The sequence below is a fragment of the Branchiostoma floridae genome, chromosome 4 (assembly GCF_000003815.2).
Source record: "Branchiostoma floridae strain S238N-H82 chromosome 4, Bfl_VNyyK, whole genome shotgun sequence".
Classification (NCBI taxonomy): Eukaryota; Metazoa; Chordata; class Leptocardii; order Amphioxiformes; family Branchiostomatidae; genus Branchiostoma; species Branchiostoma floridae.
Window position 1 is genome coordinate 26,916,253 of NC_049982.1, and position 13,582 is coordinate 26,929,834.

The window sequence follows — 13,582 nt, forward strand, 5'->3', positions numbered from 1 at the left end:
TCAAGTGAGAGGGGGCCTTAAGCGGCGATAAAACAAGGATGAACTGTGATCAGAGCTGTGTGGGTCGTGTTCCTAATCTTATGCCATGAAATCATTCATTGTTCATCAAGACATTGTTCGATGAGAAATCCCTTCATATAATAACCAGAAAAGAAGTTGGTATCTCACATTTGGCAGAGCTGAAGTGATTAGAATTTTGGTAGACATTCATAAATTTGAGTTACGCACACTATTTCTGGACGAGGCATAAAATATTTTGATCAATCCTCGTACAAGCACCCCAATAAGTATTCTTACCATATGCTTTGCCGTCATACACGGCAGCGAGGAAAGGCTCCGTCTTCAGGTGTTCAACAGGACCGCCCCCCTCCCCGTCCTCTTGGCGCTCTGGTTCGGTCATGCGCTGTCTGGCCTGGGCATGCAGACAGTACAGACTCTCCTCTCGCGTGGCGAAATCTTTGAGCTTCTCGTCCGTCTGTAAGGGAATCAAGACAAGAACACATATTTTATTTCACGAATTCCATTAAAGCATACAAAATTATTTGCAACATCTCTGGCTATGTTAACTAAAATGTCCTAAGATTATGAAAATTCACCGTTCCTTTCTTCAGTTATCCTCTTTGACAGAGATCCCCTGACAGAGGTTGGGGGGGGGGGGGGGCACTTATAATTACAGCCCATGGGTTTACACCTAGATCATTTAGTTACTACGCAAAAATCTGTAAACTAACATGACAGGTGCTACAAAAATGTAAATGATCGTATCAAAAGCCACATGAACGCAACAGCCTACACGGACAAGGAAGACAACACTTACCACTACACCGTCAGCGACTGAAAGGCGGCTGTTCTGTTCCTTGGAGGCGTCGCACGGGCACAGGTACAAAACGTGAACTTCACCTGAAGGGGACTTGAACTTCTTCGACCGCACGAGTTGGAACCCGAGCCGTTTCGGGTACCCGTCCTCGTCACAGTCGGCCAAGGCGTAGATGTTGTCCCTTCTTAGCGGGAAGCACAGGCGCTTGAACCGTAGGCAAAACGTGTAGCGATGTATGGGCGTGGCTACATAAGTCACGGTTCTGCAAAACAGTTGTTTGTTTGTTTATTTTCAAACGCCTGGGTGGCCTATTCTGTTTCGACAAACTGTTTTTCAATAGGGCCCAGTTACACATATACATACAAGGAAAAAAAAGTAAAACGTACTACAGGGAAAATAAATAGACATACACATCGGAACATATAAGTAACCCCTATAACTATGACTATATATATATGTGTGTGTGTGTGTGTGTGTGTGTGTATATAATAAAAGCCCTGCAGTCCCATAAATAGCCGCTAGGATGCCCATTATCAAACTTGACATTCGTATTTCCTAAGTGAGTGCAGAATCCATCCTCAGCTTCTCCCCTCCACACACACACACACACATATACACCCGCCCACACATACAAACACGTACACACGTGCACATAAAAGGCTCCTAAGACAAGCTAATTACAATTTGTTCACGGTGAATATGTTCAAAGTCAAACATACTATAAATTTCTAACCATGTAACGTTACACCCAAAACTTTATTGATGATACTTACATCGCCAGGCTGCCGGGATATTCCTCCACGATTCGGGCACAGCATCCAGAAGGTAAGTTGTCGTATGTAACAGTCTTGCGAGGCTCCGTTAGCTGTGCCGACTTCTGTTGGCGTTGACTTTCTGAGCCAGAAGTCCTGTCGTCAGCTGCCTCGATTCGGGCCTTCAGAAGGGCCATCCTGCGTAGTTTCCGCATTGTTAACGGCACCTTACTGTCTCGTAGCTTCTGGTAGGCCTTTTGGTCCCTTACTAGTTTCTTCTGCGACGTGTAGGGATCCATGACTTCAACCGTCTTTGTCTGTGTCTCAAGACTTAACTGAATGGGTAAGGGCTTATTAGGGTCTTTTATACTGTTCCGTGTTTCAAGACAACTGATGCTGGTATTGTATTCGGCAACCTCAGTTGACGGATTTGTATTCAAAATGAACAAAGCCACAGATGCATATTTATACCAAGTTTATACTAACTAACACCGGTGTCTTTTCATGTGATAATACGTATTCAGACATGGAGCTAAACAGTCTTTCATTGAGGTTTCAGACAACTGACGCTTGTGAGTGTATCTAGAAACTTCAATTCACAACTTACGTACATGCACAATGAACAATTCAAGTTTGATATGGAAAATCAACATCTAAATGTAAGCCGAATATTACAATACTTGCTCAAAAGATAGCAATGATACTATAGTATATGTATTCGGCAATCTAAGTTTGCAAGGTGAATTTTATCTTTGGACTTGCTTTGGACTTTTGATACATGAAAAGCGACTTGATAATCGTTTCCGCCTATATCAAGACTGTGCGAATTACATTTTTGTATTACCGTTGTTATGTTATATCCATGTTTTAATGGTTTTAGATGAAGTAGTAAGTGTGTAGTTTGGGAATATTGTTTTCTTATGAATAAAGATGTCATTTTGAATTTAAATTGAAACAAAGAACATTTCATTAAAAGACAAATGTCATCTGCGATGCTTTAACCCTATTCAGACCGGGGGGGGGGCTTTTGAGGCCCGCGCTAACTTCGATGTCCTATAACGCCAGAACGCCTTACGCTAAAGCCACCAAATTTGGTGAGTTTTCCTAAAATATTGTTGGCAACAATTTTAGGAAGTTTGACAAATTTTCCATTTTTTCGTGTTGCCATGGCAACCGTTTGCTGACAGGCAGTTTTGCCAAAAATCACTATTTTTTGTTCTAACAATGTATTTTTCACATTTATTTGCTACATTACTGCTACTTTGTTACATAAATAAAATCTTATATTATTTAGCATATCTTTCATAATTATATATGCATAAATTATGCTAATTTGATGACGTCATCAGCCCAAAATCCAAGATGGCGGACCGTATGGCCAGATCAAGAATAACAAGCTAATTATTCCGTAAAATTTGTAACTACCTGGTATTTTTTCATCAAAAACCATCTAAATGAATGAATTTAGTCTATTTCCATTGCCCTTTGTGATTATTTGTTGCAAAAAAAGTAGTTTTAAAAATTCAAGGTACTGCATATAATATGGCGGAGCCTAACTCGTATCATAGATGTGCATTACGTCATTTTATGACGTCATTATGACGTCATCGATGTTGCCAGTGGCAATACAAGTCGTAATAAACATTATTATTCTGTTATCTGCACTTGTTCTTACATTTTTGTAGTATAACTTGAAGTTGTCTGAGAATACCCTTTTTTCATGGGTCCTGCCAATATAATCAAATTGATGACGTCATAATTACGTCATCTTACGTCAACGTAACGTCAAACGTCAAATATACGTCAGATATTAAGTCGATATCATGTCCTGAAAATTTGGTGGCCCTACGGCACGTCGTTCAAGAGTTAGAGGACTTAGAAGTGGAGGGCCTCAAAAGCCCCCCCCCCCCCCCCCCCCCCGGTCCAGGGATGACCAAAAAAGCCCGGTCTGAATAGGGTTAACATACACACAGGACACCAAGCGCAAACCCCGATCCTATTCAGGGCCACTCACATCCTTACAAAAGTACTATGTCAATCACGTCAAACTCAAAGATATCCCTTTCCACACGAAAACACACTACAAACACCTATTTCTGTCGTACTTTCATGTTCGGAAGATGGGAGATAGCTTATGTATCGTACTTTGAACCTATAAACATCCGTTATCTTTTAACACCGCTTTTGTTGCGAAGAATACTCAGAGGCACGTTATTAGTAAGTTCGGTAGCTATAAAAGCGCCACCTAGCAAACCATTGTTACATGGCGTCGCAATTTAGACTCATCAAATATTGTCCACATGTGAAGATATGGTATCGTTTTCAGGCGATCTTCAACAGGGAACCCCTGTTATTGTGCCTTGAGGTAACATTTTTATCTCGGGCCGGTGTCTCAAAAGTTTTTTCGTCGCCATGGTAACAGATCCCGACGGACGAGTGTGCATCTTGGTGAGCAGCTGGCCAAAGTCGGAGCTTTTCCTTTTTTTCTCGACGCTTTTTTGCTGTCCTTCACCTTCAAGATACAAGAGGCCGCTTTTCCACTAAACACAGATGGCATCTTGGTCTGACGTTGAGGTCACATTAGTTCAAGCTATGTGCGATACCGGCGTTACATTTATATCGGCTAATCCATGCAACAAACGATTATTATCTCAAGTGATTGTAAATTTATATTGTTTTATTTTTTTTCCAAATTGATTATGCAAATAAGGCTACAATTAGTATAGTCGTCTATTTCCTGATTTCAAATGATATGTTTTTTTTTCTATCCATAAAAATGTGTATGGTTATGTATATGTCAAATTAGGCATATTGTAATTTGTATCATTTGTTATTTGTTATATCTGAAATGACTAAAGGGTTAATGACCCGCCCTGAGGTGTATATGGTGTCATAACGCCTGGGCCTTTGCTATAACCACTGAATAAAACCGAGTGAGCGAATTTGCAACATCCTGACGGATGCTAACTTATTATTATGCTAACTTATTATTTTCATAACATTTTTGACGAGATAAAGCAACAAAAAATAGACAAGATTAACGCTTCAAATATCTATCCTTTACTGCATGGTTTAGCCGATATAATTAAACCTAACGCCGGTATTGTACAGAGTTGGAACTGATGCGGCCTCCTCCACGCCGTCGGAGTCTGGTGGCGTAGCGCCCTCTGGCGTCTTGAAAGTGAACGACTACTACTAGCTTGTGTCAGGAGCTCCTCACGTGACCTATTTTCTGTACGGCTGTGATTCGCCAGCGCATCTGACCTCTTCTGACCTCGGCCTCGCGGGTTTCACAAAACAAGAACAAGCTGGCTGCATGCACATCGCTTCCTCACGTATATTTGGCTTTAACCAGGAAAATCAGGTAAGTCTATACAGTAATGTTCTACTTTCGTGGTGTTTAAACTGTTAAAACAATCCTGGGAAGAAGAAAAGTTTGGAACACGCGCACGAGAATAATGTAAATTATCACGTATACATGCCGGCCGGTGAAATCACAACAACCGTGAACTTGTGATTTGTGCATAACAAATTTCGCCCCCAAATTATGACACCTTTACCAATGAAACCACTTTATTTGTTCACAAGCACCAAGTCATTTCAAAGAAGCTGTTGTTTACCCGTGATGTTCTGGGTTACAATTATATTGATGCCTGTCTGGCCTAGATCTAGACCTTATGACATACGCCCCCCTCCCCACCCACCTGTCTGATTTCTAACAACAAGGAGTTCGTCCTCCTTGTTTACAGTCTGACTGGGTTCACAAACGCGTTTTGAAGTTGACTTGAAGTTGACTGAGCTGGAGTTGACTCAGGAGCATTCTGTAAACACATGATTTGGAACACCAATTGCAACAGCTCAGCTGCTGTAACGTTAATTTTGAATATCTTGTTCAACGCGTTCAACGCCGACTCAAGTTGGGTTTGAATTTGTCGTCTTCCTGTTATTGATCAGACACTCAGGGCCTTTGCAGTAGTTTAGGATCTACCATGGTCTTCCTCTGAAAACATTTGCCCTTCCAGAAGTAGCTAGTTCATGTAGGCACGGACCAGCAGTTCAAACTGTTTAAGATACCGTATACATGTAAGTTGTAACAAACCAACATGCATGAAGGGTTTACAGAAAATGACAAAAACATTAAATTGTAGCTGAGGCAACTAGGCTCTGAAGAAGGTTTTACTTGTAGTGTTTTCCTGCCTAGTTGAGGAGAGCTCCATTGGCAATAACGTTTTTTGCGTATCTGCTGCATGAACCCCTTTCCTCCCGTTTTCTGCACGTCCCTGGCTTCCCTGAAGTCTTGCCTACTGCGCCGGAGTGTTAGCTGTCTTTAAAAACCCCTAAGTAGCCCACAACGCGATCTGTTACAAACGTTTCTCACTTTTCAAACTACCGGGCCGCCATCTTTTCTTTCTTTCGTTTTTGAAGCTACCAACTTCAATTTGCTGAAGACTTTTGTAGCCTACATGTATATAGGAAAGTCGTGTAAAGTGCATTTCCCAACGGCACAAGACCGGTGACACGTCGGGGTTTGAACTCAGGACCTTCTGGAGTCAAACGTGCTGACGATTGCGCCACGCAGTCCCACATCATGGATGATCAACAACGCTCTCCGAAATGATCTGAAGCATTGTCGGTCATGTTCGGTGGCGTTTCGGGTACCTTTTGGTAGCGATTCCGAGCGCCACTGAACTGGCCCTGGTCGAAAAGTAGTCAGTGATATCAATCAATAGCAGCAACAAATTAAAGTCTCTAGTTGTTAAAAATGATGATTACTTGCAGACTTGCATGATGTTTGTATATCTTGAGCAGTGAATCATACTTTTGAGAGTAATGTGTGTGATTGTGTTGTGTAATGGTGTTAGAATTGCTAGTCTATATTGAGAGGATTTCTGTTTATTTCATTCCCTGCAATGTATCTAGTTTTGATGTTCTTAACTTGACAGGTTTCCTTCTACTCTTGGTCCTACAGGTAACACGCTGCTGCAGCTAAACCATTGCCACACCCAGTATACTCGACCTTGTTGAAAAGCAGCCATAACGGCCGAACAAGCCATCGAGATTAGATAAAGGCCTTGACTGGACTGGACTGCTACAAATTTTCTACATTGCACCAAGAAGTGGAGAAAAACCATGGAGAAAGACAGCAATACAGAGCCTGGAAGTCTGAAAAATAGAAATGTGGACCTTCATGATGCACACCGTGATAGTTTGGAACGATCGGTGGCTGACTCGGTCAAGGACAGGAAAGGCAATGTGGTTCAAATCCAGGACTTTGGAGAAGCATCCCATCCAATTCAGGCACAACCAGATCAGGCTGCACTCCCCACATCCCAGTGGAAGAACCAGGGTGACAGCACAAATAGCACACTGAGCACATCTCGTGTGCCCCCACTCAGTTATAGTGGCAAAGAAGTCAGTCGCACCCCCAAAAAGAAGTTTGAAGAATTTAGGAAGGTAGTTATGGCGGAGGGAAACTCAGAAGCCAAACAATTTATCTGTGCTGTAGCTGATTTCCTTGGCGAGATAGAGCAAGAAAAGGACTACAAGTACAATCTACTTGTCCTCCAGAATGGTCTGCTCATCTCATTATGTGAGGTTACCAAGGATAAAAACTATCGATCCAGAGTTATGATCGAGCAGGTATGTACCAATCACAGATCACACAAAATGTAGACCTCAATTAGAGTCATACTACATGTAGTAACTACATGTAGTACCAGGTATCATAATTGCTTTAATACATGTATGGGGGGACGTCTGTCCAACATACAGCTGATCAGTGACTTTTATGGAAGTTTATTTCTTGTCTTCATTTTATTGTTCTTCTAAGGCCTTTGAGCACACACTGGAGCACAGCCAACTTACAGAAGTGCATCTGTGTGTGCTCTGTTCTCTCTGCCTCTAAGTCTAATTGGTCCCAGTAATCTTCTAAATTCTCCTTCTTCGAGTAACTCAAGCCCTGATTCATATCTTGATAGATTCACGGTTAGATATTGTTTTGGGCTTAAATGTCTGTCTACGCTTCTGCATCGTAATCAAGACATGAATTATGCAATGTTTTATGATATATACATTTGTTACATGTACTGCTTTGCCACCCTTCTGCTCCTCCAGACAAAGATACCAGTACCGAGAGTGAAAGTTTGGACCATTGTTTATTGATGAAAGCTCAAATCAGCCTGCAGGCCACTTTTCATTGAGGTCATGGTGGATTTTCAGTTGAAGGATGTGAAGTCTACCATCTCTGATTAACTTGTTGTGTAGAATGTTTATTCTTCAAGCAGAGGTTTTGGTCAAGTGGGCTTTGAATGGCGGCGATTTTCAGCAGGAGAGAAACGTTAAGAATTGCTGCCACATCTAGCCTACTCAACCGAAACCTCTGCATTGAGAATACAGAATCGTGCAATAACTTGCATCAATTGTTTCACAGAGGAGCAGGGAAAACGGCATGTTTTGGCTCTATGCTACGCTATCTGAGGACAATGTGGTCACATACAAGAAAGGCCGTGAGTTTAGGATCATGTATCCAGCACTGGGAAGAGGAGCCGAGGGTACTGTGTACACAGCAATGGATAACGGAGGCTCTGGTGTGTTTGCGGTCAAGCAGGTTAGTTAGGTCCAACTTTAAATTAGAGCGTGATAGTTTTATGTTATTTATCTATGAAGAAAACATTGAGCTGGAAACCCATTTGTGCCAAACCTTGGACATTTCAGTAGAAATGATCTTGCTGTTTATGGATAAGTTATGATTTAGTAGTGGTGCATGTGTCTCATTATTATACACCTACATGTATCTATCATTAAAAACCGAGTTCAACAATCTCACATTGGCCTGTTGTTACTTATCATTTCCTTAAAGGTTGAGATAGTATAAATTATTATTCTTTTATCATACGTGTGTATGTACTTTGTACGATGACTTATGGTAAGCTTTAAGACAGGCTAGTGATAGTGTTAGAGTTTGTACATACCTTACATGTATGTTTATTTCAAAGAATTACATCTATTCAGTGACACGTGCGCGCACACACACACACACACACACACACACACACACACACACACATACACACACACATTTATACGCACATGTGCACATACGCATGTGTACACAGACACTCATCTGTACATACTTAATTCTTTAAAATGTTCATCATTTCTATATCATTCCTTCTGAGCTTGACGAAAAATGCTACTAATCTACAATGTTCCAGATGTCATTGAAAGCCTTTTGTGAAAAGAAGACAAATCTATCAGCCTTCCTGCGCCTGGCTGGATGTGAGCATATCTGCAGCCCGTATGGAGTTCTCCTTGATGAAGAAGAGAAGTGTGTATTCTTTCTGATGGAGAAGCTGAAGGGTATTGATTTATCTTGTTTTTAAGAGGTCCACTTAGTCTTGTTGACAATGATTCTGAGATAATCTACTGTAAATCTTTAAAAAAAATTTATACAGTGTTGTCTCCAGAGATGATGATGATGATGATGATCCACTATTCTGCAGCTCAGTATGGCTTTATATGTATCTAATAACATGTAGTTGGGGTCAGGACTACTTTTTTAATGGGGTGTAGATTTTTGTCTATAATGTACAATCTTGATATTGTCCTTGAACTATTCACAGTGCTTTGTTTGTTTTCATTTATAAATCATAAGTCAGTGGAGTGTTTGATTAGCATTTATTGGTAATTATAAATGACAATTGTCCTTTGAGTGCATTCGTATACAACTTCCATTACCATTGAGTCCCAATTCGTACTTCCAATTCCTAAGTATTGATTCCTAGAGCCACCCCTTTCCCTGTAGGAGAAACTCTCAAGCGTTTCTTTGACAGAGGGGAACGGATTGGTGTGCGAAAAGCCGTGGGATATGCTGTTCAATTCATGAAAGCCCTGCGATACATCCACAGCAAGAGGATGGTGTACACTGATGTGAAAGGTAGTACTCTTCATTTGATGATCTCATTAACATTTCAAATATTAAGCACTTTCCATTTCATACATCACTGACACTGAAACGGGCATCATCACTAACATTAATCAATGTTTTCCACGGTATTCCACCATAGTGGCCGTGTTGCATTTAAGCCTCCTTCCTTTTCATTTTTTTTCAGCAAGCAACGTGATCCTTGATGGTAGTGATGCTATTGCCATTGACATCACAGGTGTCAAGAGTCCTAGCAATAAGCAGTACTACTATTATTCGCTACTTGACGCAATAAATGCGATATCACTCTTAAATAAGATGCTGCTGGAGCCCGGGGAAAGAAATTCTGAAACATCTCAGTCATGGAAACCCTCTGCTGCTGACAGAAAGAGATTTGTAAGTAATTAAGCTATCCACATGTAATACTATATAAAAGCAAGCGTCGATATATATATCCTAATACATGTAGACTTGGATTTTGGTTTAATCAAGTCCAGGTCCAAGGCCAGAGTTACTTTACCAGGTTCAGGGTTACTTTACCTAACATTACGGGTGGGTACCGGTTTTTACCGGTTCAACATGCAAGAACCGAGCCCAAAAACCAAAAGTTGGTAAACTGTTTTATTGACTGAAAGTCTGAACAATAAGACATCCTACAAGTACTTTGGCCATTGAAGGGGAAAATAGCCATGAATCAAACTAAATAAGCCTATGATTAATTCATATTTGTCCCTTTGTGTAACTGTCGGCTCCAGTTGAGGTCAACAATGAAAATGTGCTACGAAAAAACATCAAATTTTATCACGGCACAAGGCCGATTAGAAAGGTACATTCCGGAAAGAAACTTGCAAAATTTGCAGATATTGCCTCTAATATTAATAAGTCTAATGCATCATGATTGCCAAATTCCATAAAAGTGAATATTCAATTAAATGTCTGGTCTGAATAGAACAGTCTTTTGAAAAAAATGTACATGTATATTACTTAGGACCTAATGCAATGACTTTTCCTCATGTACTGAGCTGTCCAAAGCTGCCTATGGTTTATGACTTCATATTCAAACACAGTGTACATTTTGTGTATTACATACATACACAATGTACATAGTATACATACATACATAACGGTTACCTTTATTTTGACTGGATGGTCTTGTCAGCCAAAGCTGCTCTAACCAGAGGTCCAGTATGAGGGGTCACAGGAACATGAATAAATTAATACAAAAACAAATACTTTACATTCAACTTATTATCTAAAAACCATAATCACAATCCTAGTCCTAGTATTGGTACATAAAAATGTAATTGCTATTATTGTACATAATGCTACTAAGAGTTGCCACCTGATTGCAGTTCCTCTGTGCCTGCAAGCTGTATGATGAACGTTTATCATTACTTTTTCCAGGATTCTCGCATCCTGGACAGACTGGAAAATCTAGTGTCTGAACATTATGGCACTAGCGATGTAGAGAAACCTTTAAAGGACCTACAAGAAATATTAAAAGAGCTCCCTGGTAAGAATAAATCATTGAATCAAGAAGTACATTGTACATTGTAAGATTGCTAATGTCTGGAATAAAGTCTTAGATGTTTGTGACTGTTGTTACCTAATTAGATGATGGTCCATATAAAGCTTGAAGTTCTCCCATTTCAAATACATTTTATATGATATAGAATAATCTAACAGATCTATTATGCCCATAAATCTTTTATCAATTTATTGGTTCTTTGTTCAATATGTGTATGTTACAAGCAAGTCTACATTATTTTATTTATTGATTATATAATCTAAGACCTTGAAACTTAAGACTTATATATATGGCACAGTGCGTAAATATTGACTTCCTTGTCTTGCACATTTAGAGACACCAACAGATGTCCAGCAGGAGGTTGTTTCATACCAGGAGGAACAGCAGGATCCTACCAGTAAGATGAATTTCGCCCCACTAGATCTGACTCAACCAGGCTATAATTCACGACAGGACCCAGAAGGACAACAGGAACCACACCCTGAGCATCAACAAGTACAAGCAAATACAAGTGGCAGTGAAACCTCTCCCCTTGGCTGCATTCCTTCCCCCTACCACCTAACCAGCAGTTCTGAGTCTAAAAAAGGTTATCATATATTTGATATTGTCATCATGTAGTAATGTCAGCTTCATTGATTTTGGGGTGAAAGAGGCAAACACTGCCTATAGTATACATGACATAGATTTGTTTTTGACAAATCTACAGGTAGTACTTATTATGCTTATAAGCTCTCTGCACATTCAAGTCCTTTTTATTATCATAATGATACTCTCAGCCCTAGCCATGCATCCTCAACCTTAGGTTGATCTTGTTTTTAGTCATACTGCTAATATCATGATACTAAGTCTATACTTTCATCTGGAGAGCAAATGTTAACTTCAGCATTACTGTGCATGATGTAAATGTTTGGTGTTAGGTTCACCCCAACCATCAACTTTCCTCTAAAAAGCGTGCATGGTCTTCCATTTGTAAGCGTTCAATCTGCCGGTTGTCAGCTTCATTTCCAAAGTGCCTCAGTGTCAATTTTCAATAAAAAATAGTCACTTTACAAGTTGACATTGTTTCCCATCACACTGGTAGCTGCATTGTTCCAGTTATTGGAATTAGATGAACTAGGAAGCAATTTGTCCGGGTAACCTGCCAATTCCACGGGCTAGCAGGGGTGCTAGAGAAATGTCCCATTGCATGCATTGGAGGAATGTACGCTTGAAAGTTATGTCCTTTTTTCTAGTGGAATGTAGCCATTCCTAAGGAATGTCCAGATTTTAATTGGTTGGGGTGTGGTTTGCACAATGATGTTCTGGAAGAAGTCGCATTGGTTAGGATTTACAAAGGATTCACACAAGGGTCGGCAGCAATCATGGATAGGTTGGGCAGTGATTGTCTCCATGACTAATGCAGACTTCATAGACCCAAGCAATTCCAGACCACATTTTCCGCGATCTCCCGATCACTTAGGACATTTTAAAACAACTCTTAACCACAGGTAACCTTGCTCATGACTGACTTTCTACCCATATCTGGGGAAGGTTAGGAATAGACCAATCCTGACTGTCCATCACAATTAGCAGTTTAACAAATGAGACCATGGTAATTTGCAGTTTGACCAATAAGAGTGTGTTTTACAAGCGTTTTTTTTTTCTTTTCATTTTCATGTTTCTATTTTTCATTTCTACTTTTTGATGGAGTCAGCCAGGGTTTTGGGATTGGCCTGTTGTTGGGTCAATTGTTTAAAGGTGCTTAACAATACATTTTTTTACAATGTCTTTGTCCTGCAGGACAGTCTGAAGCCCAAAAGGAGATGCAGAAACCGACTGAGAGTTTGGAGGAAGAAAGGGAAATTCTTAAGTACCTCAAGGTACATGTTTATGTTGTCCATATTTAAAAAAAAGTTTACAGTAGTTTGACTGAAATTCTTTAGAACTAGCCAAAATATGTTTTTGTTGCACTGTACAGCTTCGTTTTATCTGTTACTTTGATACATCAAATTGTACCAAAATCCTTCTTCATTAAAATGATCAAAATTCACTTATCTCTCACACTTTCAACATGAATAGTATTTGATATATTCAAATGCAATTAACTTGAACATTTGAATAAAGGAAGATTTTATTATTTGTTGTATTTATAATCATATTCATCATCTGTATTGTACTTGTCCTGCTGGCAATTTCTTTTTACCAACCAAATTAACCTCCCTGGGCTGATTGCTTCATCTGTAAAACTGGACTGCTTCTGTGCATCTGCTGCAGACTTACTTCCCCATGGTATGCCACATTTTTTAGGTGAGAAATACCACAAACCCAGAAAAATATGGTAACCACACTACAGGCATCATGCATATGTATGTGCATATATAATGGGCTCAGCAGGACAGGGGATTTAAAATTGTATTGAATTGCTTGCAGTTTTAGTCATGGAGATGTTACAGTATATTTCAATGATATTGACTGTTTTGGTAATTTTTTGTTTGTTTCAGAAGTTAAATGAAGCAAATAAGGAGATAGAAGAACGGGACAAAATGTAAATAAATCTGTTATATTGCATTCACCGGTTCCAT

The 13,582-nt window shown here is 39.9% G+C and overlaps 3 protein-coding genes across 4 annotated transcripts in view; 2 read left to right on the top strand and 1 right to left on the bottom strand.

Moving 5' to 3' along the window:
• LOC118414601 overlaps positions 1 to 1,916 on the bottom strand; it is a 3,287-nt gene extending 1,371 nt beyond the window's left edge. Inside the window, exons 1-3 of the mRNA XM_035818756.1 lie at positions 1,591 to 1,916; positions 818 to 1,079; positions 298 to 475 (exon numbers count right to left, since the gene is read on the bottom strand). Coding sequence (XP_035674649.1) covers positions 298 to 475; positions 818 to 1,079; positions 1,591 to 1,868 — 718 coding nt within the window. The 5' untranslated portion in view covers positions 1,869 to 1,916. The remainder of the gene's footprint in view (positions 1 to 297; positions 476 to 817; positions 1,080 to 1,590) is intronic.
• A 4,202-nt stretch (positions 1,917 to 6,118) lies between these two features.
• LOC118413699 lies at positions 6,119 to 9,901 on the top strand. The gene is made up of 5 exons (XM_035817227.1): positions 6,119 to 7,209; positions 8,000 to 8,176; positions 8,784 to 8,928; positions 9,374 to 9,505; positions 9,681 to 9,901. Exons 1-5 carry the CDS (start codon positions 6,700 to 6,702, stop codon positions 9,899 to 9,901), a joined length of 1,185 nt encoding a protein of 394 aa, XP_035673120.1. The 5' UTR covers positions 6,119 to 6,699.
• Positions 9,902 to 12,807: 2,906 nt separating this feature from the next.
• The window catches only part of LOC118414413 (transformer-2 protein homolog beta-like), a 119,684-nt gene continuing 118,909 nt past the window's right edge, over positions 12,808 to 13,582 (top strand). For both annotated transcript variants that reach the window (XM_035818445.1, XM_035818446.1), the window contains exons 1-2: positions 12,808 to 12,880; positions 13,502 to 13,545. In XM_035818445.1, coding sequence (XP_035674338.1) covers positions 12,824 to 12,880; positions 13,502 to 13,545 — 101 coding nt within the window. In that variant the 5' untranslated portion in view covers positions 12,808 to 12,823. The remainder of the gene's footprint in view (positions 12,881 to 13,501; positions 13,546 to 13,582) is intronic.